This window comes from Diadema antillarum, unplaced genomic scaffold (genome assembly GCF_040938485.1).
Source record: "Diadema antillarum isolate AM-2024a unplaced genomic scaffold, OU_Dant_1.0 seq00000371_RagTag, whole genome shotgun sequence".
NCBI lineage: Eukaryota > Metazoa > Echinodermata > Echinoidea > Diadematoida > Diadematidae > Diadema > Diadema antillarum.
The window spans coordinates 136,238-162,983 of record NW_027271371.1 but is presented as its reverse complement, the minus strand read 5'-3'; the positions used below and the strand labels follow the sequence as shown (position 1 = coordinate 162,983).

At 40.2% G+C, this 26,746-nt stretch overlaps 1 protein-coding gene across 1 annotated transcript in view; it reads left to right on the top strand.

The window, feature by feature from the left end:
* Positions 1-26,746, top strand: part of LOC139731427 (trans-1,2-dihydrobenzene-1,2-diol dehydrogenase-like) — a 138,627-nt gene that overhangs the window by 42,273 nt on the left and 69,608 nt on the right. Inside the window, exons 2-3 of the mRNA XM_071642310.1 lie at positions 19,569-19,732; positions 25,796-25,931. Coding sequence (XP_071498411.1) covers positions 19,569-19,732; positions 25,796-25,931 — 300 coding nt within the window. The remainder of the gene's footprint in view (positions 1-19,568; positions 19,733-25,795; positions 25,932-26,746) is intronic.

Here is a 26,746-nt window from a genome sequence, read left to right as displayed (position 1 = left end):
TTTCAATTCAAAAAAATGCAAAAGCTCAATCGTGTGGAAGGGCCTGGCTACCCCTTCCATCCTCGCCTCATCAACTTCCATACATTTATTACATAGTGATGACGCACACGCGGAACAAGAGCTGATCACACCCCGATTTAATGGACATTCACATTTCTGTGAATATTTATCTTTCATACTTTTTTTTTACATTTCACCAAAAGTGTGCACCAGATCGCTGAATTTCAGGTCTGAAAATCCAAAGTCTCCCTTGTGTGGGAGGAGTATATCACTCTCACACCCTCCCCCTTTAGGTCCCCCTATACAAAGTGAAGAAACACACAATGTTCTGATACAAATATGGGCATATTCCACCAAGAGTGTGCATCAAATCGTTGTAATTAAATTCTACAAATGCAAACAAAAGCTCCGTCGCATGGTAGCCCCCTCCCATCCCCGCCTCATCAACTTCCACACAGTTATTTCACAGTAATGACGCACACACAGAACAAGAGTTGATTGTAACCCGATTTAATGGTCATTCACATTTCTGTGAAGATTTTTTTTCATTCTTTTCAAAAAAAAATTTCATCAAAAGTGTGCACCAGATCGCTGAATTTCAGGTGTAAAAATTCTAAATCTCTCTAGTGTGGAAACCCCCTCCCACACCCTCCCCCTGTAGGTCCCCTTCCATGGACTTATATACAAAGTGAAGACCCACACACGGATCAAGAGATAACAGATACCTTGTTCAACATTTCATCCATGAACATAGTGACGAGTAATCATTTTTCGTTCTGTTTTTATTGAAGAATTTCCAAATTTACCACAAAAAAGTGTGTTGAATTTCACTAAAAATGCAAAAGTTTCCTTGTGTGGTACAGGGCTTTCTCATCCTGGTTTCGATGTCCCCCCCCCCCCCCCCCCCGAAATTGTCGACAGTGCTTGTATGGCCTATGCATCTCCCCCCCCCCCCCCCCACCCCATATACTGAAACGCTGCTAAAATGGTCCGGCAACCGAACGGGTGGGTCAGGGGTTAAGCACCCCTGTGAAAAAAAAAGTTGCTCCCAGGGGCTTTCCGAAAACGGTACATTTTCATGAACTAGAATAGCTGTTTTCATGGATGTATCTTCTTTTTCCAAATCCTTAAAGCTACCTTAATAGACGATCATATAATTTTCTGTAAATGTGTACTAAAACAGCACCTTTGCAGATGACTACTCCTCTTCCATATCATGTAGAGCAGTTCTCGCTATCGCCAATGACGTAAAAAGTACCCGGATGTTGATTTAAGCGTCATTTACGGTGCATTATGGGATAGTCCGGTAGCAAAATCACTTCCGTTCGTACGCGCGTGATACGTGACTAATGCGATTTACACACACAACCGACTGTATTCTACGTGTACTTCCGGTTTTCTCGACTTGAATTACAGCTTTAATATGATTTGAAATTTCTCCATTCTTAAGAAATTGCTGTTACTACAACTATTGGTTGTTGCTGCGAAGCTGCCATGTGTTGTTCGCACGACAATAAATGAAAAAAATCTGCAGAAATAGGACCCTTACTGGCATGCGAGACGTGACGTGGCAGCGTGGGTGAAGTTTGCGGGTGACTCCACAGCGCAGTACGTGCACGCGCGATTTACTAGTAGTGGTAGTAGCACTAGGTACTAGTAGTAGACCTAGTACAGTGCCTACGTACATTGTACGTACGTGTACTTACTTGGAAGAAATTGCTTTGGAGACAGGATAAGTTCGAGATCACTGTTCGTTCCCGATTGTGTTCGCGACATTTCGACAGAGAACAAATAAAGAAAAAAGATGGGCATTCCATGACGATATACTGTATATCCAGGTGGGTGAATATTTTCCAGCATATTTTCAGCGTATGCAGAGATGACTGATCTGTGATGTACGCCGTACCGGTATGTGTTAGCTTATGCGCTGCAGCGTGCAGTGAGTGGTGCATGCTAGCAAGAAAGGCCGGCCGCCGGCGGCGGGGACTACAGTGTACGAGTATGCATGACAGGCCTGGCCACTCGCTGGCTCGGGCAGTACAGCGGCCTACTGTACTAGTATCCGTGGTCGGCGCTGCGCTATAGGTAAGGTACACGTACGCGCACGCTAGCGTTGTGCAAATTATGCCCCGCGCCGGAAGTGCCCTTGCTACCAAGTGAACTAAATCTTGACGAGAAAGCCACATCCGGGTACTTTTTACGTCATTGGCGATAGCGAGAATTGTGCACTGCAACATTGACGATTTTGTGAAATATTTTCTTATAAACTTTATTTCACTCCTGTGTATTATTCTAGTTGGTTTATCTGAATGTGCACATCAATTTATTTTATTTTTTTTCCCAAGCAGGTTTTTACCGGTATATGTTTTGCGGAAAGAGAAACGGGGGGGGGGGGGGGTGGCATTTTCGAAATTAATGTTGAAACATATCATGCACTTTTATTGAATTTTGTTTATTTTCTTTCACAAACACTCAAACACGCAAACACAATTAAAAATCTTGAGCAGTTCAGGGGGCGAGGGAGGGCAGTTGACGGGGTGATCCCTAGCAACTCTCCTTTTCCATCTCTCATATCTTCCCTATGCCATTATCTGGACACCCTATACAATTAATTGGTCTATAGGTGGCGCTGTTCATCCTGTCGGTCTTGTGGGCCTTCTTTGCTCAGTGTCGGTCTCGTGAGCCTCTTTTGCCTAGTGTCGGTCTCGTGAGCTTTGTTTGCCTAGTGTCAGTCTCGTGAGCCTTTTAAGCGAATTGTAGGTCTCGTGGGCTTTGTTTGCATAGTGTCGGTCTGCTGAGCCTTTTGTGTGTAGTGTCGAACTCATGGGCTGTATAACTCGTGGGTTTATTTTACTTGATGTTGAACTCATGGGCTTTATTTACTCAGTGTCGAACTCGTGGGCTGTATATAACTAGTGGGCTGCGTTAGATGTATGACTTGTGAGCTGTATGACTTGTGGGCTGTATGACTCGTGGTTGTCGATCGGTCTCGTGACGTGCACCCGAACCATCGTGGCAATAGTGGTGGAATGCGAAAACAGAGACAGATTCATGTATACTCTGCATCGAATGTCACTGATAGGGTTTGGAGCTATGAAGTACGTAATGGCAATAGCAGAAAATTGAGTAGCATTGTGAATGTGTCTCGGGAACATGATTGTTAACTGAATGTTCAATTATTCAATTCAATTCAATTCAATTCGTTTATTTCCATTTCAATCACAATAAAAACAACATGAAGCATTCACTGTTACAGATGAATATAAAAAAACAATGACATATAAAAGAAACCACAACGACATCAGAATTACAGTCAAAAATTGTTACAGATTACAGCAGGCAACAAGTAAAATGGAAAATGGTGTACACATAAAAAGCCAATGAGGCCTGTAGGCGCGCATACACCGTTGTTACAAATCATGTAGAATTGGAATCTAAGTTATTTTCAGAAATCATAAATCAGTTTTATACAGAGGATACACAAAAGAACATCAAACAAACAAAACAAAAACAAAAACAAGAAATAAACATAAGACGGATTGCTAAATACGTCAATGTAATTTCAATAAAAAGACAAAAGATGTCTTTTATACTGCTTCTTAAGTGAATTATTATGTTGCTTATTTAATTATCTGGGTTTATTGCATTCCAAAAAACTGGTCCTGTATGACGAAGAGTTTGTTTTAATTTCGTACTAGAACATTTCCATTGATGAATTTTATTGCAGCTCCGTGTGTTATAAGTGTGTATATTTGAATTTAATGTGAACATGTTCATGATGTAAGGAGAGAGTGTATCTGTCTGAAAACGTTGCATCAAAGAAGTTATTTGAAGTTTATTTATATCAAGCAGCTTAAGTGTATTCAATCGTTTAAATAACTGAGAGGTGTGAGCTAAATGTGGAGATTTTGTAACATTACGAATTGCTTTCTTTTGTAATTTGAATAACTTATCAAGTCTGGAATTAAAAGTGTTTCCCCATACGACATTACAATACAACAAATGAGGTAATATAAAAGAATTGTAAAGAGAAAATAAAACAAAAGATGGTAATTCAAACTTCAAACGCTATAAAACACCTACAAACTGCGCAACTTTTCTGCATACATTTTCTATGTGTTCACGCCAGTCAATATTTTCATCCAGAATAATACCTAAAAACTGAACTGATTTACATTGAGTTATTGGCTTTGCATATATTTTTATGTCATTTATGAATGGCACACTTCCCCTCTTTTGAAATAACATATAATTAGTTTTATCTACATTTAATGACAGTTTATTGCACTGAAACCAAGTCACAATTTTAAGAACATTTTTATTTACAATATCATATAAAGTATCTATATTACTATGTGAAGCAAGAATATTGGTGTCATCAGCATACAAAATAAATTCAAAATCAGGGCAAGAATTAACAATATCATTGATATAAAGCAAAAAAAAAGCAAAGGACCTAAAACCGACCCCTGTGGGACCCCGGTGCAAATCGTTTTAAAATCAGAAGAAACAGAATCAAAAACAGTATATTGCATTCTACCAGAGAGATAAGACTTAAACCACTTCAGACAAATACATCTAATACCATAATACTCTAATTTCTTTAATGAAATAAAATGAGAAAGTGAATCAAAAGCCTTTGAAAGATCCATAAATATTCCAATTACACTTTTATTAACATTTATTTCATTAATTATTCGGTCTTGTATTTCAGTGATAGCCATTTCAGTTGAAAAAAAAATTCGGAAACCATACTGACTCGGATATAAAACATTTTTGGACAATAAAAACTTATAAAAATCTATTATACATTACTCTTTCGAGGATTTTAGAAAAACAAGGTAAAATTGAAATGGGTCGATAATTACTAAAAACTTGAGAATCATTTTTTTATAAAAAGGAATCACTTTGGCTATTTTCAGCTTATCAGGTACAATACCGTTAGAAAAAGATTGGTTAAAAACATACATTAATGGTTCAATTATTACATCGATTACCCCTTTAGCTACTTCACCATCAACATCATCAAATCCTGAACTTTTCCCAGATTTCATTTCTGCACATACATCCAGGATTTCCTTTTTAGTTACAGGTTTCAAAAACAAATTTTCATTTATGGGTGTATTCATATATTCAGTGAAAGCATACTCATTTTCAGAAAAATTCTCATTTATTTTCAAACCGATATCAACAAAATATTCATTAAAATTATTTGCTATTATATCAGGATCATGTATAATATTATCATCTCTCTTAAATGAATTACATAGAGTTTGCTTACTCTGTTTACGTCCAAGTACATCATTTATTAAAGACCATGTCTTTTTTAAATCATTCTTTACAAATGAAAACTTCTTATAATAATAAGATCTTTTCGCTCGACATAAACACGAGTTCAATTCATTACGACATTTTTGATACGTTACTTTATTTTTTTCAGATGGGTTTTTTCATATATTGTTTAAAGAGCCTATTTTTCTTTCGTATATCTTTCAAAATATCAAATGTAACCCATGGTTTCTTTATAATACATTTACGTTTACTTTTTTTCACCTTAGGAATACATTTATCGTACTCCGCACAAAAAAATTCAAGGAAAACATTGTATGCATTATTTGCATCACTTTCACTATATACAAATGACCAATCAATCGACTTTAAAACATTATTAAATTTCAAAATATTAGTTGGGTTAATCTCTCGAAATGTGAACAATTTTACTTTTTCACTATCTTTACCATGTGAGGGATATATTATGCTATAAATTGGGAAATGATCTGTCATATCAGTTAAAAGAATTCCGGAATGTATAGATTTATTTACAACATTTGTCATTATATATTATCTATATAAAGAGAAGCAGAGTTCCCTTGAATACGGGTAGGTTTATCTACTAAGGGATACACGCCGGCTGAAAACAACAAATTAACAAAATCACTTACATACGAAGAATTATACACATTGAGTATGTTGATATTGAAATCTCCCATAATAAATACAGTTTTATCTTTAATAAATTCGTGATTTAAAAATGTTTCAAGATGAGCAATAAATGATTGCACATTACATTTCGGCTGACGGTACAAAACTTGAACAATACTATGCTTACAAATTCCAGATAATAATTCAATACAGAGAGATTCAAGCCCTTCACATTCTTGCATTGGTTTACAGACTGTACTTCAAATCTTTCCTGATGAACATTGCAACGCCCCCTCCTCTACCTGAAGACCTATCAGAATGTATAAAATCATACCCGTCAATATCAAAAGAAAACGGCATGCCAGGAGATATCCATGTTTCGGATATGCCGATTATAGAAAAAGAAAAATCAAGGGACGCAAGAAAACCGCAGACTTTAACAAAATTGCATAATAAACTTCGTGCATTTATATGTATAAAACTCAAATTGAAATCTACTTTATTTACTTTAAGATTAAATTCAGCATCAGTTACATAATCTACAGTTCTTACATCCTAAATCAAATTATCATCACCATCAAATGCATTAAACTGAAATCTGCTTCCCAGATTGAGATAATCCATTTTCTTTTCTGCGTGCTTATCAAAATCTACAAACTCCTCATCACTGACGCCAAAAAAAAGGTAAATTATTTAGTGAATTATCATTTTCTACATAACCAGTAGTAGTTTCATCACGGCCAGAAAAATCAAATTGTAATGTATCTACTGAGTGTGACATACAGAAACAATACCTCAAAACGTTAGAAGAACAAACAACATCAACAACAAACGAAGATCAATATATCAAAATTGTAAATACTGAAGCAGAGAAAAAAACAATAACAGAGCATGTACATATAAGGAGGGGAAAAATATCAAATTGTCACAATGTAGTTTGACAAAACAAACAGAAAGCTATCAAAAATTTACCAATGACAAATCGCAATATATCACTTGGCATGTACTTTTTTAATTTGATTCATAATTTGACCAATTCGTCCCTGCCCCTAATCACCTTCTTTACAGACTTCCCATTTGTGGCAGGCAAGAGTACGACAATGCGCCCGTCAGAGGCCCAAGCCTCCTTCACTTTTGCGTGTTTTTTCGCGTCCCATAGTAGCTGCTGGTTCTGTGCCGTGAGGGCCTGTTGAACCCACAAATGTAAAAACGCCCACAAATGTAAAAACGCCCACAAATGTAAAAATACATCGCCCACAACTGTAGAAAATCGACCACAAATGTAAAAATTTAACATCGCCCACAAATGTAGAAAACGCCCACTATTGTAGAAATGATTTCAAACGTCGCCCACAAATGTCAAAACGACAAGTACTCATAAGGTACACCTTGTACGTTGATATAAGTAGACTCACTTCTCTAGGATAGCAGTGCACTTCTTGTAAAATAGTGTGTACGTGTACGGAGACGAGTGCGTGTGTGTGGGTATAGTAGGAGTGGAGAGTTCGGAGGGGGAGATGTGTGTGCGTGTGTCTGTCTGTGTGTTACGGTGTGCTACGTATCACACCTTTCCGGCGAGCAGCTGCGCCTCCGGGCAAGTTACGCGGGCTTGTTGCGAATACGAGCAGTACAATTTCTGCGGGTGTCCATACTTGCATGCGTTTTACCTGCTAGACGCGTGCCACTTACCTGCTATTTGCATGCCGACCTACCATGGAGTATCGTTGCATGTACTACTGTGATAACATGCTTGTCTTCTGTCTGTTTGTGTGTGTGTGTGTGTGTGTGTGTGTGTGTGCTTGTGTGTGTGTGTGCGTGTGTGTGTGTATGTATGTTTTCCTGCAAGTTTCTGTTTCTGGGCGGCGGGTGAGGACTGACTTATCTGCAAAGGAATCCCTCTGAAGTAATTTGAAATGGCAGAAAGTCATACAGAATGTCTATAGGCCTATACTCTCAACTAACCAGCAGAGAGGCATGCAGTAACTGACCCTCAACATGCACGCAGATGACCGGCGACACTGGCAAATCAGACTTGCGTGCGCATCTCCGAGTAGTAGAGTTTTTTTTAAGACGGCACAGATTGGGGCATGGCGCGTATTAAACCTATGGGAAAAACGTTGGGTTAGGGGTTAGGGTTGGGGTTAGGGTTAGGGTTGGGGTTAGGGTCCCCAATAGAGTTTTAGGGTCCCCAATCTGTGCCGTCTAACAAAAAAACACGCCTCCGAGTACTAGTGCGGGCCAACACCACTGCGGGGAGCTCCAGAGGAAAAAAAAAAACTCCCCGCAAGTCAACCCACTTCCCCAAGACACGATATGTGACAAGGCCTTAGTTTTAGAGCTCCAGTCCCCGTATGTCGCTCGTAACTGAAAACGGATCGGCTTCGACAGGTCACAGTACACGGAATACATGGAATTAAAGGGGATGGCTAGTAACTGATCAGTGGGAATCAGTGGGAATGCTGGAGGATGACTCTTCCAATCCTTGTGGGATTCATTTAAGAGTACATTATTTATCTATTGTTGTGTGAAAATTATTTGCTTCAGAATGGTCTCATATTCTAGTAATGTGCAGTTTAATGTTTCCAGCTTAGCGTGCCTGGTCAGTGACGGGGCATTAATCTGCACATTACTTGAATATGAGACCGTTCTGAAGCAAATAATTTTCACACAACAGTAGATATAAAATGTACTCTTAAATTAATCCCACAAGGATTGGAACAATCACCCCTCAGCATTCCCAGTGATTCCCACTGATCGGTTACTAGCCATCCCCTTTAAGTAGCGCGCGTCTAGTAGCAGGTAAGACGCACGAAATAAGGGTCTACATAAATGCCCACTTAGTAAAAATACGTCAACCACAAATGTAAAAACTTTTTACACATGTGGTTGATGTTTGAATTTTTTACTACATTAGTGGGCGTTTTTTACATTTGTGGGCGCTGTCGTTTTTACATTTGTGGTTGGATTTTTTTACATTTGTGTGCGGTGGTTTTTAACATTTGTGGGCGATTTTTACATTTGTGGGCGATGTATTTTTACATTTGTGGGCGTTTTTACATTTGTGGGTTCAACAGGGCCTCGTCGATCCCCATGCCTGTGCCCGCAAGCTTCTTCCGTGCGCGCAGCACTGCCGTTCGTGTTTTGTACGAGTGGAACTTGGCGATGATGACACGCGGACGTGCCCTAGGTTTAGCGCCATTTGCGGTGGACGATGTAGATTTGACACCAGGCTGAGTGTGTCTCGTAGCGATTCGGTGATATCGGTCCAAGTCGGTCACAGACAAAGGCACCTTCAGTCGCTGGGTCACCAAATTGCACATGAGATCGTCGGTGTTTTCATTGTTGCCCTCAGGAACACCGTAGAACTTTAGGCAGTTCCGTCTAGAGTATTGTTCCATTTCGTTGATGGATAGCTGGAGGTTGTGGATTGTATCTGCCTGCGAAGCGAGCTGGCTATTCAGGTGATCAATCTCACTCGCCTTGGCCTGAATAGCGACTTCGTTCTCCATTGTGGCACTTTCACTCTTCTCCAGCCTCGTCATTATTTCCACATTGCGTTTCTCTAAACTCGCTAATCGGTCAGCAAATTTCCCCAATTGTTTGTTGATTCCCTTTTCAAGGGCCTTTTCAAAGGCTTCAAAGAATGCATCGCTTTGCAAGTACTCTTGCATGGCATGTACGGCGATAGCCTCTATGTTGGCTTGGAATCTAGTCGAAGCCATGTTAGGCGATGTTCCAGGAAGAAGAATGCAGAATATTTCAAGATATGATGATGTAGAAGCAGATAATCAGATAAGCAGGGGGTCAGTCAAAATAACAGATGGTGAAATGTGTGGGTTTCATTCTGCGTCATTGCAAATTTGGTAATCACGGTAATTCACAAGTATCATGTTTCACGCCGACAGTTACCACAACATGTCCAAGATGATACCTTTCGCAGAGAGATCGACCGATGTTTACCACATACTTCAAACATGAGAGGGAATGATTCAATGAGGAGTCAAATTAAGGCAATGATACAGTACCTTCTCTAGATAATCAACCTTGGAACGTATAGGAAAATGCTCGTAGTATATAGCTCAAGTGTAGGATGAGAAGTGGACGTACGCTGCACCAGGTGGGACTACGGGGTGGCACAAATCATAGTGGTCACTCTTGGAATCCGCTTGAACATGCAAGTATTCCTCACAAAGTCGACATTTTCTCCATGGAATGTTTGGTTTTTTTCGTCAAAAGTAACAGTACCACTATGATATACAGCATTTGTGAAGGAAATGAAGAAATGGACTTGGCAAAAATAGCTGTACGTTGTATTATGATCACTTAAATGGTCAGCTCTCTAGGACGTCCGACGTCCGAACTGAAGAATTAATTCTTCGAACTGCAATTATGGAACTGCAATTCTGTGAGAAACAAGACTAACCTCCTGCTTGAACATGTTATTGATAACAATGTGGATATCTTGTTCCTTATGGAGACCTGGTTGCATAGTGTTGATCCGGTTGTCAATGGTGGGTGTACACCAGCAGGTTATAAATTCTTGAATGTGGCCTGCGGTGGGAATGACCCTCATGGTGGGATAGCAGTCATATACAAAACTGCATTGAACTTGTCCAACAACAGCAACATTTTGTCTCCTCACGATACATTTGAAATAACTGTTGTTACCAATCCCTCACGGTTAATATGCTATGTTGTCATCTGCATACCTCCACCCTCCTCAAAGAATGGATTAAGACACAGTTGTTTCTTCAGGAGTTTGAGGAACTTAATTGAGGAACTTGTTTGTGAGCTGACTGCACATTCCTGGAATCTTCTTATCCTTGGTGATTTCAACATGCATGTAGATACTCCTAGTAAGCCTGATGTCGCATGTTTCTAGGAAATCATTGAGGAAGCAGGTCTGCGGCAGCACGTCTCCACCGCTACACACGAATTGTGCCACACTCTTGACCTCGTAATCTCCAAGCTGGATGACTCGATTGTGGTAGACTGTCAAGCTTGTGATAAACTTTACTCAGATCATTATATTATTGGCTGCACTATTGATGCAGCCAAACCTAAGCAACATGCTGCGACATCTCATCGCAGAAACTTTCGAAACTTTAAATTATAGACAAGGGTTCCTTCATCACTGACATCAAAGAAGCCTGTCATGACTTTCCTTTCGAGGGTGGTGCCACACTCTTGACCTCGTAATCTCCAAGCTGGATGACTCGATTGTGGTAGACTGTCAAGCTTGTGATAAACTTTACTCAGATCATTATATTATTGGCTGCACTATTGATGCAGCCAAACCTAAGCAACATACTGCGACATCTCATCGCAGAAACTTTCGAAACTTTAAATTATAGACAAGGGTTCCTTCATCACTGATATCAAAGAAGCCTGTCATGACTTTTCTTTCGAGGGTGATGGTAATAATCAGGTTGCATTCTGCAACAGTACCATTCTGGATGTGTTCAACCAACATTGTCCGTCCACCAAGAGTGTTCATCGTTTTTGCCCTCATCCCCCTTGCAACCAATGAAATTCACCAAGCGAGACGTTCACGGCGAACTCGAAAGACGCTGGAGAAAGCTGGAGAACACGGCGGAGAGACGCCATCAGTACCTCACTCAGATTCATGCCGTCTGTTGCCTTATTCACAAGGAGAAATCAAAGTATTATAGAGAACAGTTGAAAAGGGTGCAGATGTGAGGAACGTGTTTCGTGTTCTGAACACACTCTTGAACAGTCACCAGCAAGCCTAGCTACCTGCTGACTTTTCAGCTACATCATTATCTGACAGATTTGCCATATTTTTTGCTGAGAAAGTTGAAAAGATAAGAGTAAATCTCCGACCAAGGAACGAGGTACCTCATGCTGCCGTCTGTTTTAATAGATCAATTGTGGATGCATCTATATTCAAGCTGGCAGATTTCGATGCTATCACAGCCCAGGAGGTGTACAAATTAATCCACTCTGCCCCCAATAAGACATGTTTGCTGGATCCAGTGCCTACGTGGCTACCCGTACATTGCATCAAGTGTTGACACATCACTAAGCAGTGGTGTCTTTCCATCATCGTTGAAGGAAGCTGTGGTAACTCCACTGTTCAAGAAGCCTAACCTCAATCGCGATAACTTGAAAAACTACAAAACAGTCTCCAGTCTTTCATTTCTTTTGAAGATACAAATTGTAATCGAGAAAGCTGCTTCGTCTCAAATCTCGAACAACGTGAATACAAACAATCTCTATGTTGAGAACCAGTCAGCTTATCGACGTTGGCATAGTACTGAGACTGCTCTCTTGAAGGTACAAGACGACATCATTAGAGCACTGGACACCAAGCTCGTTATCTTCGTCGTCTTCTTAGACATTTGCATTTGACTGTGTCGACCATGATATTCTGCTTACTCGTTTGACAAGCCACTTTGGCATCTCCGGGAGCGTGAAATCTTGCTTCACCTCTTACCTCTCCGACCACAGCTTCAGGTTGAAGGTTGCAAGTGAACTTTCCGAACCAATGTCTCTCTCTCGGAGTTCCTCAAGGATCTGTTCTAGGCCCGCAACTTTTCAGTCTATATACTCAACCCATGGCTGACATCATCAAACACCATGAGGGCATACAGCACCATAGCTCTGCTCATGATGTGCAACTATTGCACCTCTGCAGACCCGAAGAACAGTCAGGCAATTGAACTTGCTCTTACCACATTATCTGCGTGTGTCAGGGATCTACCGCTGTGGATGGAGGGTAATCTGTTGAAACTGAACTGTGACAAAACCGAAGTCGCGGTTCCATCCCTTGATATCCGATGTCACCCTGGCAGTTGGTAATGTCGTCATTCATCCATCAAGTTGGGTTAGAAACCTTGGTGTTGAAATGGACTCCTCCCTGAAGGTGAATCATAATGTTTCTTCTCTAAGCAGTTCGCTTCATTTCCATCTCTCAAATATTGCACGTATCAGGCCCTTCCTTGATCAGAGAGCTTGTGAACATGCTGTGAGAGCTCTCATTACCTCAAGAATAGACTACGCAAACTTCATGCTATCTGGCACTTCTTCAAGTAATGTAGTAATGTCCAGCGCTTTCAACGTGCTCAAAACCGAGATGCAAAACTGTTTTTTTTTTTCTGGTTAAGAAGCGTGACCATGCCTCTCCTCTCCTTGAGGAATTACACTGGCTCCCCGAGCAAAAGCGAATCATGTACAAAATCTCGTCAATCACCTAAATGTCTTCAGAATTGTGCTCCAGCTTACCTTCAGAAACTGATCCCACGTCACCAATCTGAAAGACAAGGAATGCGGAAAAGGCCAAGACCCAACCTGGCTATCTGTCCCTAGCCCTCTCACTCGGGCACGAGACAGATCCTTCTCGGCAGCTGCCTCACGTCAGTGGAATCAGCTCCCTCAAAGTATCTTGGACTCACCATCTTTGTCAATGTTCCAAAAATCGTTGAAGACCTTCCTTTCCAAATATATTAACTGATTGATTAATTATGTATTTTTTCTTGTCTTTTGTATTTTTTCTCCTACCTCCTAAATGTAAGTTGAATATTACATTTCCGTGAAGCGCTGTGATCCGTGTTCACTCATTGTACGAGTGCAATATAATTGTCCATAATGTATTGTATTGTAGAGTTAGTACAGCGCTATATTGATTAGTACATTCAAAAAATATGTTTTCAAGTTTGCTGTGGCGAATCCAGGGATGCCCAAGGGGGGGGGGGGGAGGTGCGAGTAGGCGGATTTTTCACATTTTCAGCTTCTTCTTGAAAACGGAAGGAATTGTTTTAGTGGTCGTATACGGCAGGTGGCCGCTATAGACAGGTGGTGGCTCTAAAACATGTTCATGACGAGAACACCTCGTCTAAATTGAACTCACCGTTTTGAATGTTTACACAAGAGAAGCTGCTATCTTAATGCTATTACGATGTGACTGCCATACCCAGGAGAGGCATTATTAGAGACCCCCCCCCCCCCCTCCTTTGTTTATATCTTCGTCTGTCAAGTGTAAAATGACTGCATGCATACGGGTGCTGCACGCACACATCAGTGTGCTTTGCCGCACATTGTTGTTGCTATGTTGTCATGAGTATTCTCCCTGCCATTTCTACATGCCAGGGAGGTGGGAAGAGACCTCCCCACCTCCCAGAATATGATCTTTATACAATTCAGGTTTAAACCTTGCAATCCCCTAGAACAGTGTTGAATCTATCCCCAGAATAGAGTGGTAAAGAGCTGTGAAGTACTCTTGCAGAGAAAATATATTCCTGCACAAATAAAGATTGCACTTTCTTGAATACGAAATGAAAAAAAAAAAATCCTGCAGCCTGTGTTTGGTAGAAAATTTACACAATATTACGAATGCCCACATCACAATCATGCAACAAGAAGTAATTTGGCCATCAGCAATGCATCTCCACTGCTACAAATGTATAAGAGTGCCTTTGATGTAGACTACACATCTACAAACTTGTGTTGAAATAATCCTTAAAGGGATGGTACAGTATTGGTGGACATGAGAATTGGGTTTTTAACTCTTTGCGAGATGCCAAGAAAACACTTGTGAAATAGTACAGAGCATACCATTTTATGAGGAATTCAAAGTTTATTTGATGAAAATCGAGTTTGGAATGACTGAAACACCCCAAAACAAAGTAAAACAAAGCGATCGTAATAAAAGGTGGGTCCCACACTTATTAAGAATCGCTCTGTTTTGGATATCTCAGCCATTTCAAAACCAATTTTCATCAAATAAACGTTGAATTCCTCATGGAATTACATGCTCTTTCATATTTCATGAGAGGTTTCTCACTATCTCACCAAAAAATGTTAGGAGTTGCACGTCTAAAATTTTTCCCAACTCGGGTGTGGGGATTATTTTGACACCGTTTTCTGGATAAGGGTAGTCTGAATTCCAGACCCTTTGCCAATTAGATTGGTGTTGCCACTCGTGTATGGATTCAAAGGAGTACCTTCTTCTGTTATAGCTCAATGTTTGTACAAGGAATTAACTGTGCAGATAAGAAGCTTGGCTGGTGAGACAAAACGGTGTCGAAAACCCTAGCAAAGCATTGTTTTACTCGGGTTGCCTTAGACGGACTGTATTCCTAATGTTTACAGTGAAACCTGTCTATAGCGAAAAAAGTGTCCGTTATAAACAGAAGGCCGCTATTTAATACAGATTCTTTAACATGCCTTTTCTCTCGGAGAGGGGGGGGGGGTTGTTTTTAGGGTTCGTATACGGCAGTTGGCCGCTATAGACGGTTGTTCGCTAAGACAGGTTTGACTGCAGCCCTACAGTGAAAACATGTCTATAGCGACCACCCCAGGGAGACGAAAAAGTGGCTGTTATAGACAGGCGCCCGCTATAGGCAGCTCTTTAACATGCTTTTTTTCTCGGAGGGAATTGTTTTTAGTGGTTGTATACGGCAGGTGGCCGCTACAGACAGGTGGTCGCGAAGAAAGGTTTTGCTTTACAATCAAACCTATCTGTAGCGGCCACCAAAGGGAAATGAAAAAAAAAAGTGGCCGTGATAGACAGGTCGCCGCTATAGAGAAGAGGTCGCTATTAGCGAAAGGCAGATTTAATTGTAAATAAAAATGGTATCAATGGTTCATGCGTAGTTTTGATAGGGAGTTTATCTACACAATATCGGTGAAGTTAACGGTTTGCACATTTCCCGCAAATTTGACCGTTTGCACATTTCCCGACGTCACGTTTGCACATTTCCCGTTGATGCAATTTAGAGATTTGCACTTTTCCCGGCGTTTGCACATTTTCCGACGTTTGCAGATTTTCCGGCTTCACATCGTCTGCCATCTCAGAGTGCTTCTCTATACAATGTAGTTGAGTATGATGGTCTACTGAATATTGGCAGCACCTATACGTGATGTTAATGCTAAACGGTATTATGTTTTATGTTAATGCGAATAAGGTATGTCAAACGGAACTCCACAGAAAGTCAACCAATTGGCGGTCGTTCACATATCTTTTACATACAGATATCCATTTGTAAGACTGACGTATGATGGGTTTTTACTTTTTGCACTTGGCGGCCAATCAGTGCACTGATGAAAAAAGAAAGAATAAAATCCAGGGGTCCCTTTCTTGAAAGTCCTAAATATGAGAGACTTTTTGCTCCTTTAAGACATACTTGTGACAGACTTCATGAAATAGATTTGAAAGTCTCATATAGGGCCTATAGCTACACAGGAGTATGAGCGACTTTGGCCATTCCGAGATTTATGTAAAGACTTTTATGTGATGACTTTAATTGACTTCATGAAACGAACCCCCGGTCTTGAGCTTTTCAACAGCGTTTCACTGGTGCAGTGAAGGGCCTGTGGAGCCGGGAAATGTGCAAACGTCTGGCCGAGAAATGCGCAGATGCCGGGAAATGTGCAAAATTCATCATTGGCAAATGTGCAAACATGACGCCGAGAAATGAGCAAACGTTTAGTTTTGCCGGGAAATGTGCAAATCATTTACTTTAGCGATATTGTGTATAAAGGTGGTAGAAAAACTCCATATCAGAACTGCGCATGAATCTCCACCTTTTATATTTTCTTGATCAAATCCTTCACAGATTTTCACCAAAACTGGCAGGAAGCACCATTATGGCGATGGGATCTCAATTTGTGTAAATGAGCCACCACCCCCGGGGAAAAAAAAGGGGGGATCAAAGTCCCAGAACTATGGTTTTATCAAAATTCTTCTTGTACTCTATAACCAAATAAAACTGAGGTATATGTTGGTGCTATAAAGACATTGATGACAGATTGTTTCAAGTTCAATGGCAGATCCAGGGATGCAGGGCACGGGGGCCATGTGAGGGGGGGGGGGGGTCGAGGAGATGGGTCAAAAATTAAAGGACAAATCCACCTTCATATACATGTGATTTGAGTGAATGCATTTTTACGGATTGCCGGGTACAGTATGGTAAAAATGAACAGATGTATTAATGAACATGGACTCAAACACAGATGGGAAAGAATTGTTGGTAAGTTTGCGCATAAATAGTACAAAAAGTATAAATCTTTTACTTTCAAAATCTTGGGTTCATCAGATAAAACATCAGTGTGACTTACCCATGATTCCTTGTAAATTATACGAAAAGCTTTTTTTTTCTGTAACAAAAATGTCCTTTCTAAATGCGAGGAACATGCGTTTCCCCGGGCAAGTATACCATAATTTAAGTATGGTAAACTCTGAGATGAATATAACATTAAAAGAACGTTCTTGGGTGAACAAAATTGAACTTTATTCATGACACCTATATTTCTTGAAATAATGCGACATATACGTAGTCAATATGTAAAGTCCAAGTGAGTTTACGGTCAAGAATCAGACTTAAAAAATTGAAGAGACTTCTTCAATGACCGTATAAATCATGTAAACATTCGGTGGTACATTTTCCATAAAAAGCATACATTTGGTGTGGGTTTTTTTAATAGATTTAACGACAATCTATTTGCTCTTATCCATTGAAGTAATTTATCCAATGAAAATTTAAAGTATCAATTAACATATCAGGATCAGAATTTGAAAGGAATACATTAGAATCGTCAGCCTAAAAGGAAAGAATGTTTGATGAAATCAAACAAATTCTTTTGAGTATCAGGAATATTTCGAGCAAGATAATTTCCAATTTGCGAAAAATATTGATTAAAAATATTTGATACTTATGTAGCAATAAACAGCAATAATAACTAAGTTATCATGTTTAAGCAAGAATATCTTATGTGAATTCTTATATGAATTATATTTATAATGAGATAGCTGAGTGCGTTTAATTTTATCAACATAATACAAATTATTCTTACGATTGATTGATCGCAAAAAAGATTAAGATATCCAGCTCAGCCTAGGAAATCTTCATTAATTATTACATCTAAAAAAAAAAATAGGAACATGCTTATCCAAAATTTATATATACAATATTGATATCAGTCACAATGAATTAAAATCATATTCTCACATAAGGGAGATATGCTCACCCATAACACTTTAGCAAGTTGTGTAGGATATTATCTTTTGACTATTCAGTGTAATGATTTACATAAAAATTTCATGTTTTATCATTCAATAATGTGGAAATGAAATGGAATGTGAAAGGGATGACATGGGTCAGTGACTGGCTGGAGGTAGAATGTGGTCATTGTTGTTGAATGGAAGAGGGTGGTACTTTATTTGGGTATCATTACACAATTGTATTACCTGGATTATTCTTCAGCGTATAACATGACATGTTTTCTCACCTCGATGCAGATGATAGTTTTGTATGCCAGATGATGTTCGGTTACATAAGAGATTGAATGCGGAATTATCAGTGTAACCAAAGGTGTGTGTGGGTTTTTTTTTTTTTTGCCCAATGTTACTGCTAAAGTATTTTTTAAAACAATATCAACACTGTATACGTCTAATTGTACGGGAAGATATTACTATAATCTATATAATTACGTATGCATATATCAGCATTACAAGTTGATAACCCCTCCCTTTTTTACTCTGTCTCTCTCTGTCTCTCTCTCTTTCTCTCTTCCACAAAAGCATCATGTTGGACCCCCTTGTTTTATTGTATTAATGCTATGTATTATCGGTTACCAAAGAGTCAAGCTTTTTGCTTATCGTTGGCAACCGTTCTGTATGCAAATTTATAACACATGTAATCATGTCACAAATGTATGTGTAATGATTTTTTGGTGGAAAATTTTAGGAAATGGCCATGGTGTGTAGCGCCCTGTATTTTACTATAATTGTTTGATGGAATTCCTGATAATAAGGAATTGTTAAGTAATGCCACACAGAGAATAACTAAATCAAGTTAAAACAAAACCGATGTATAGGTCTAGTGGTTCTTTGTGTCTTAATAATTTCTTATAAAATCCAATCTCAAATGAATAAATGTCGGGTATAGGGCTTGATCATTCTTGGTTTCTATTGGAAAGTGTGTATTGTGTGCCCAACTTCAAATCATCTGTACATTTTTTTAAATAATATTTCGTGATCTGTATTTTAATTTTTCAAATTGCTCACTAACATGAACTGACAAATACATTCTTTGTATTATTATACTTTTGTTGATAAAAATAAAGATTGAACTGAAAGTTGAACTAAAAGTGAATTGAGAAACAAGAAATTAGGACTTGCGGGCAGATATAGACGCATCCAAAGTGGAAGGTTCATGTGTCATTCTCCTTTTTTCTGCTTTCTTGGTTTTATCATCAACGGCAAGAGCACAATCTTCTTCCTCTCCTAAGCCGTACATTATTTCTCCATATACCATTCTCCTCCCCTCAGCTCTTAGTACTTAGTTCTGAGTACCTAGGGTTTTTTTTTTTCTTAAGATGAAGTATGCAGTTGATATTTTCTCTTTGACTCTTTGTAAACGCCAGTCCTACATTTTCAATGCCAAGTAAGATAATGAAACTACATGTACATTACAATATTAGATTCTAGCATGTGTCATGTGGTTCAAGGTAAAAATATTGACAAGATTGACTATTCCATGAGACTCGTTCATGTCATTACCATCTTTCAAGTGGTTATCTTCAAGCTGCTGATTGTATAAGTCAAGTTGGCAACCGAAATGTAAATGATTTGTTCATTTTTGGCCAAGTGCTCATCAATCTCCTTTCCTGCTATTTTTTTCTAGATGTTGTCTATATCGGGTCTGTGAACACGGAGCATCGAAGACTCTGCAAGTTCTTTCTAAGCCACAAGAAGCACATCCTGTGTGAAAAGCCTCTGACTCTTTCTCTGCGTGAAACTAAAGATGTTCTCCAAGCAGCGAAAGAAAGTGACGTCTTTTTCATGGAAGTAAGACGGAGAATCACGTAATCAAAATCGTATGGATTGTGCCAGCAGCTCTTTGCATGACGTGCTGCAAGTGTATCATAGTTCTATGATAGCAGTCTCTACATGAAAATGCAATGTTTCATGCAGTATTTTATTCCAACTAAAGACAAAACAGCGTGTAAAGAAAAAGGAAAACAATGCTACTCATATCGTGTTCACTATGGCCTGCGACTCCGCAGTGAGTGCTCGACTTGTCCGCGACGGGTGCGGCACATTTGATGCAGTATGATCGCGCACCGCATCAACACCGTCTAAAAGTAATCTTACAGTCAAAACTGCGAGACTGCTGCCACTTTGAACGCTCTCTGCAGGGAATTGTTTTGGTGTAGTGAACTGTTTGTAGGTTGTGTTTCCAAACAATTCTGTGTTTGTCGCCTTTGTATTGCTAGAGTCACACACGGCCGGATTTCGTACCGGGTCCATAAGGAATTAAAATCGTATCGACCCGGTTCGAGCCGTAGAGTCCCTCATTGACCCGCATCGTGTCAATTCCTGATGGATTCCGCGGGTTACGAAACGGCGGTGAAAATTTTTGGTCATGTTCAAAATTTTATCACGGATTTCAATTCCGTATTGATGTTCAAATTGACCTGGTTCGAACCGCATTGGCTCGCATCGACCCGCTGCAACCCGCAGTATAAAACCGTATGGACCCTTGTCGTATACCACATTGCCTTCATATAACGGATGATGACAAGGTATACATCCGTGTAGGTACGGGTCGAAGCGGGTTGACACGGGTCGATATAGGGATTGAAAAGGATTCAGTTAAGGATTTAAAGCGGATTTGTATACGGTTCGGTACGGGTCAATACGGTTTTAATTCCTTATGGACCCGGTTTGAAATCTAGCCGTGTGTGACTGTGGCATAAATTACCCTCCATTCCGGCACTAATCCGGCTCATTTTCACCCGGATCAAAGCCGTTTTGTTACCCGGCCGTGTGTGACTCTAACATATGGAAGGCTTCAAGCATTTTCCGAACTGCATGTGTGGAGCTCATTCATTCACCAGATAATCAAACTCTAGTGCTGAACAATTAAATTTTCAACATTAAGCATGCTGCTGCGAAACGCAAAAAGGGAGCGATGTTCATAAAAGGTAATGTGTGAGGCGCTACTACCTGGCAGCTCCACATCTGACTCCTAATTCTCGGCTGCATTTAGCCTTTTCCACTTTGAGATCTATTATGAGTTTTATATCAAGAGAAAGCTTGAAATTCACTGATCATCATGGGCTGTTGCACTCTCGGTGAAAGGGTTTCTGATTGAAGAATATCTAGGATCATTTTTCTGACCTTTCTGTGTATTTTGGACATAGGTGCAACGATCTCTTCAGCAGCTTTCACACAACATGGATATCAACCAATAGCATTCCAGAAGGCGATCATTCACAGTAGGTCAGTTCTGCACCACCCATGGCCTAGTATTGTGCACCATTACCTTTTTGGATTAGCCAGCTGTCGGGAAAGCAGTAAGCCGCCAAGTCTTTCACTGTCATCATTTCATCTCTGTGGAGGTATATTGAAGCTTACAACGACTTCTGGTCATTCAACCTCCCACCAGCAGAAGTTCACTTACACATCTGCCCAGCTCTTTGTGCTGAACAAGGATGAAGGGTTTAATAATGACCAAGCGTGTCCTTTCCAGCTACATACATGCAGGTATATTACAAGTTTACATATCAGACAGACCCCATGCTTGCTGCATCCACCAACGTATGATCCTGATGAGCATCGTGCTCTCCGAAGACGTACACGTAGGGGTTGCAAAGCTGAAACTAACAGAAGAAGGAGGATCCCTCAAAGTTTGATTCCAGTGCTTATTGGTCATGGGAGACGGAGAAAACCTATCACTGTACGAAGTAACTTTGACCCCTCGCAAAATAGAAGAGAGACCAGCTGCCAAGGTCATCCGGTAAAGATTTAAGGAAAGACAAAACGGATGATGAGAGAGCCAAGAACCTCTTGAGTGATCACCGTACGATCTCTCAGGAATAAAAGCAGTGAATTTCTTCACTTTATTGTAGACAACAAGTTCGATTTAGTCAGCGTCTGTGAGACCTGGCTATCCACCGACGACGATGCTGTTTAAGGAAAGACAAAACGGATAATGAGAGAGCCAACAACCTCTTTCTGTGTGATCACCGTACGTTCTCTCAGGAATAAAAGCAGTGAATTTCTTCACTTTGTTGTTGACAACAAGTTCGATTTAGTCAGCGTCTGTGAGACCTGGCTATCCACCGACGACGATGCTGTCATTACAGAGCTTAGCCCCAGGGGGTACACCTTCAAGTATATTCCCAGGATAGGGAAACGTCGTGGTGGAATTGGCTTAACTCCTGTATCGGAGTTATTTGAATGCAAAAGTTTATCCACAGGTTGACAATTTCAAGTCCTTTGAAATGATGCAGATGGATGTAATAGAGAACTCAAAGTCGATGCACTTAGTAGTTATCTGCAGACCTCCTAGATCATCAGTTCCATTCAGGTGTTTTCTCGAAGAGTTTTCGAATCCAGTCTGGTCATTGCTGGTGATTTCAACATTCATGTTGGGACTTCTGCACCAGATGCCAGAGAGTTGATTGACCTTCTTGACTCATATGGCCGACAGCAACATATCCAGCTGCCAACTTACATACGGGGCCATACTTTGGATCTGCTCATTTAACGGAAGGAAACTGATACAATCGTGCTTTCTTACGTCAATGTCATCGATGGTATTTCGGACCACTCCGCCATCATATGTCATCTTCATATAGCAAGCCAGATATCATCACGACAAACTTGTGTCGCGAAACATCCAGTCTGTAGAGGCCAGCTGCTTCATAGAGGATCTTGATAAAGCCTCACTGACGGAGAAATACATGGTGAGCAATGCAGACATTGCTGTCAACAACTATAACTCTATTCTTGAGGAGACTCTAAGTAAGCATGCTCCTGTCCGACAGCGTTCTGTTTATTGTTTGTCCAAACACTGAATGGTACACGCAAGAAATCGCAGAAGCAAAACTGTTACGTAGGCAACATGAGAGAAAATGGCAATCTTCCAAGCTCGAAATACATTGACAACTCTATCGCCAACAATGTCAATGTGTTCAGTCTATGATTCGTACAGCGAAGAGGGAATACAATTCAGAACGAATCAAGGACTGCTCTTGAGAGTCAAAGCGACTGATCAAAATTGCAAATGATCTTCAGAATAGAAAACAGAAATCACCTCTTCCAACACATGCATCTGCTTTGAATCTGACCTCACGTTTCGACATGTTTTTCACCAAGAGGTAGATGCTATTCGTGCATCATTGCCAGATGTTAGAAGACCTTCTGGAGTTCGTCAAACTGCTGCAGTATTGGACACTCTGACTGCTACCAATGAAGAGAAAGTCCGAATGATCTTGTCAGAGTCACCAGCGAAATCTTACAAATTAGATCCTATCCCAACGTCTCTTCTGAAGAAATGTTTTTCTGGCATTGTTCCTGCCATGACAAACATCAACACCAGCCTTGCTACTGGAGTAGTTCCTGCTGGAGTAGTTCCTGCGGATCTGAAGAGAGTTATCGTTCGTCGGACACTAAAGAAACCAGGAATGGACACTGAGTCTCTTCAGAGTTATCCGACCTATCTCCAACCTGTCATATCTATACAAAGTCTTGGAGCGTGTGGCTTTCTCTCAACTTTCAGAATATCTGTGTGACAACATGCTACTCGACAGCCATTAGTCTGCATATTGGCCCAACCACAGCGTGGAAACATTCCTGACTAACTTAGCAGATGATGTACTACCTATGCAGATGGATAGGGCAAACGTTACAGCTCTAATTCTCCTCGACATGTCGTCAGCATTTGACACTGCTGACCACGATATTCTCCTAGACCAACTTTTTTCTTTGGGAGTCAGTGGGACAGCTCTGCGTTGGTTTACATCATATCTGACAAATCGTTGTCAAAGTGTGAGCATTGTTGATGCCTTGTCCCAAAGAAAGTAATCTTATTTATGGCGTTCCTGAAGGTTCGGTAGGAGGCCCCCTCCTATTCTCCCTGTATCTGCAGCCTATTGGTCCCATCATCAAGACTCATGGTGTCAGCTTCCACTGCTACGCGGATGACATATAGCTCTATGTGTCATTTCCTCCAGCCTTCTCCTCGATGTCATTAGCTGTAAGACGCCTTGAAGCTTGCATTAAGGACATCTACGAATGGATGAGTGCATATGGTCTAAAAATGAATCAACAGAAGACCGAGGTGATTGTTCTGGGCTCAAAGCAAATGCTCGGCAAAGTTGACATGAAGGACTTTGGCAACCACGTTGGCAATAACGTCGTCTACCCGTCCCCCAAGACTCGCACTTTGGGCGTTATCTTCGATGCCAATATGTCTTTCAATGCCTATGTTTCTCACATATCAAGATCCACAAGATACCAACTCCACAACCTTAGCTTCATTCGCAGTTATCTGACCAGGAGTGTAACAGAACAGCTTGTCCACGCCCTTATCTCTTCTCGCCTGGACTTTTGTAACTCTCTCCTGCTCGGCCTTTCCCAACGACAGCGCTCCAAACTTCAGCGCCTCCAAAACTCTGCAGCTCGACTTGTCACCCTCACTAAGAAATCCTGTCATATAACTCCCATTCTTCAGTCCCTTCACTGGTTACAAGTCGAAAAGCGCATCATCTTCATTATTCTCATACTGGTCTACCACAAAGTCCATGGATCCTCGCCACTCTACCTGCAGAGCTCCATACATTCATATCAACCCCCTCGTAGACGCCGTTCAGCTGGTACTTCACTTCTCCAGGTTCTTCGATCCTCTCACTCTTGGGGAGACCACAGCTTTTCCAACCCCGGTCCTTTTCTCTGGAACAATCTTCCCCTTTTTGTTCGTCAGGCTTTCTCTACCAATTCCTTTAAGTAACTCCTTAAAACATATCTATTTAATTCTCAATTGTGAATGAAGGATGATTGATTTTGTACACATAACTGCGAACATTGTTTTTCGTACATGATGGGTTTTTCTTATGTTCTGAGATCAATTTCGTTATGCAGAGTAAAGCATTTTGTTTTCGTTTGTTTTTCACTTGCTCTGATAAGTTATCGTATCTGAATATTGCATGGTTGTATTATGTACTGTTTATGCTGGTTATTTAAGAGCGCCATGAGCATCATTTTGATGGACTTCAGCGCAGAGGCCACTATTATTATTATTATTATAACGACAATAATGTAACCACATTCCACATGCAGTCAGGTTATAGAGCATGCATAGAAAGAAGGCAACTTTTCTTATTTTCTTTTTGGGATTATGTAATCTTAAGCGGTGTTTACCAGCTGGCTTCACTATGAAAACGCAAATACGCTGTAAGTGCGCGACCGGGGACCTCAATGTGAACACAATCTAAGCCTTGACTGATGCTAGACTGGTGCGGAACACCGTCTCGCATCACTCGCGGCTTTAATTCAAGTGCCAATGCTTCTAATCGACATACTTAGTAATTACCAGGATGATATTCCAATACACACAGCTAGGCCTCAATGGTCAATAAATAAATTCTGAACACAGGGACCAATATATTTTGTATCTCAGTCTAAAAAATGATGGAGTGGATACAAACAGGATGAGATACGTCATTCGTTGTTTTTGTTTTTGTTTTGGGTTTGTTGTCTTGGTTTGATAATCTTTTACGTCGTTGACTTTTAAACAGACATCATAGAACTTATTAATTTTCGTTGTCACCAAAATGTCACCATCGTTTTGGAATAGGTTCTGTATTATAGTGAAATCGCTCTGGTTTGCCTTCTTTTGCAAAGTAACCAGTAGCATGGTTGTCCGCTCTGTGTCTTGATTTTAGGTTATGAATTGACGAAATCAACAAGGCGTGTAATAATACGCGATACTAAGTGATAGCTTCGAAAAGTTGAACACACTGGCTTAATCAGAGTTTTTTCATGTTATTTCACTTTCTTTTGAGCATAAACAGACTGATGCAATGTCAGATTATCATCTATGTCTTTTTGTATTGATTTCAGGCGGTGTGGACACGATTTTTTCCTGTTAGTTCCAAGATCCGTGAACTGATTTCAACCGGGCAACTTGGTGACGTCAAATATATCATGAGCAACTTTGGTTTGTGCCTGCCAAATCGAGAGCGCACAATAAAAAAGGGTAATCTCGTAAACATGATAAAAGAGACATAATGATTTAATCGTTATTTCCCACATAATTCATGAAATCATGGACATCTCAGATTCTAGAGTTTCAGTGGCAAGTTTGCCGTTGAATTTCGAGAAACCCTTACATGCCAGGCCCGTGTGTGTGTGTGTGTGTGTGTGTGTGTTTGTGTGTTGGGGGGTGCGTCGCGTGCGTACGTCCTTCCCCCTCCTTCTAAAAAAAAAAGAGTTAGAGGTCCACCTTTTCAAAAGAAAGTATTTTAGTGATAAAACTCGTCACTCTCACACTAGTGCAGTGTGTAACTCATTTTCTTTTATTTATTCATTTTTCCATCAATCACATTTCTCACAATGCTATATTCCGTTTGATTCCAAGATAATAGGTTCAACACAAGACATTCAACATGTGATGGGAATAAACAAATATAAGTAAATACGAATAATGTGTAGTACCCGGTATGAGGAAACTACTAAAAAGCAAAAGCTTGTAGAATATAGACTCCATACTAATTATTCAAGAGTTAAGTAGTTTAGTGCAAAGTATCCATGACGAAAAATGTGTAACTTGAAAAATGAATCAAATGAAAGGCCTTTGTAAGTACGCTGATGCATGCATCAAACCCGACCGCTGAATTTCAATTCTTAAAATGTGAAAAGCTCCCTCGTGTGTTAGTGGGACTCCCCCCCCCCCCCCCTTCTACACCTTTCCAATTTGGTCCACCTCCATAAACTATAAATATTTTTTATTGAAAAGATATATAGAACGGATCAACAGGTGACGGATGTTGCGATCTAGACATTTAAATTGTT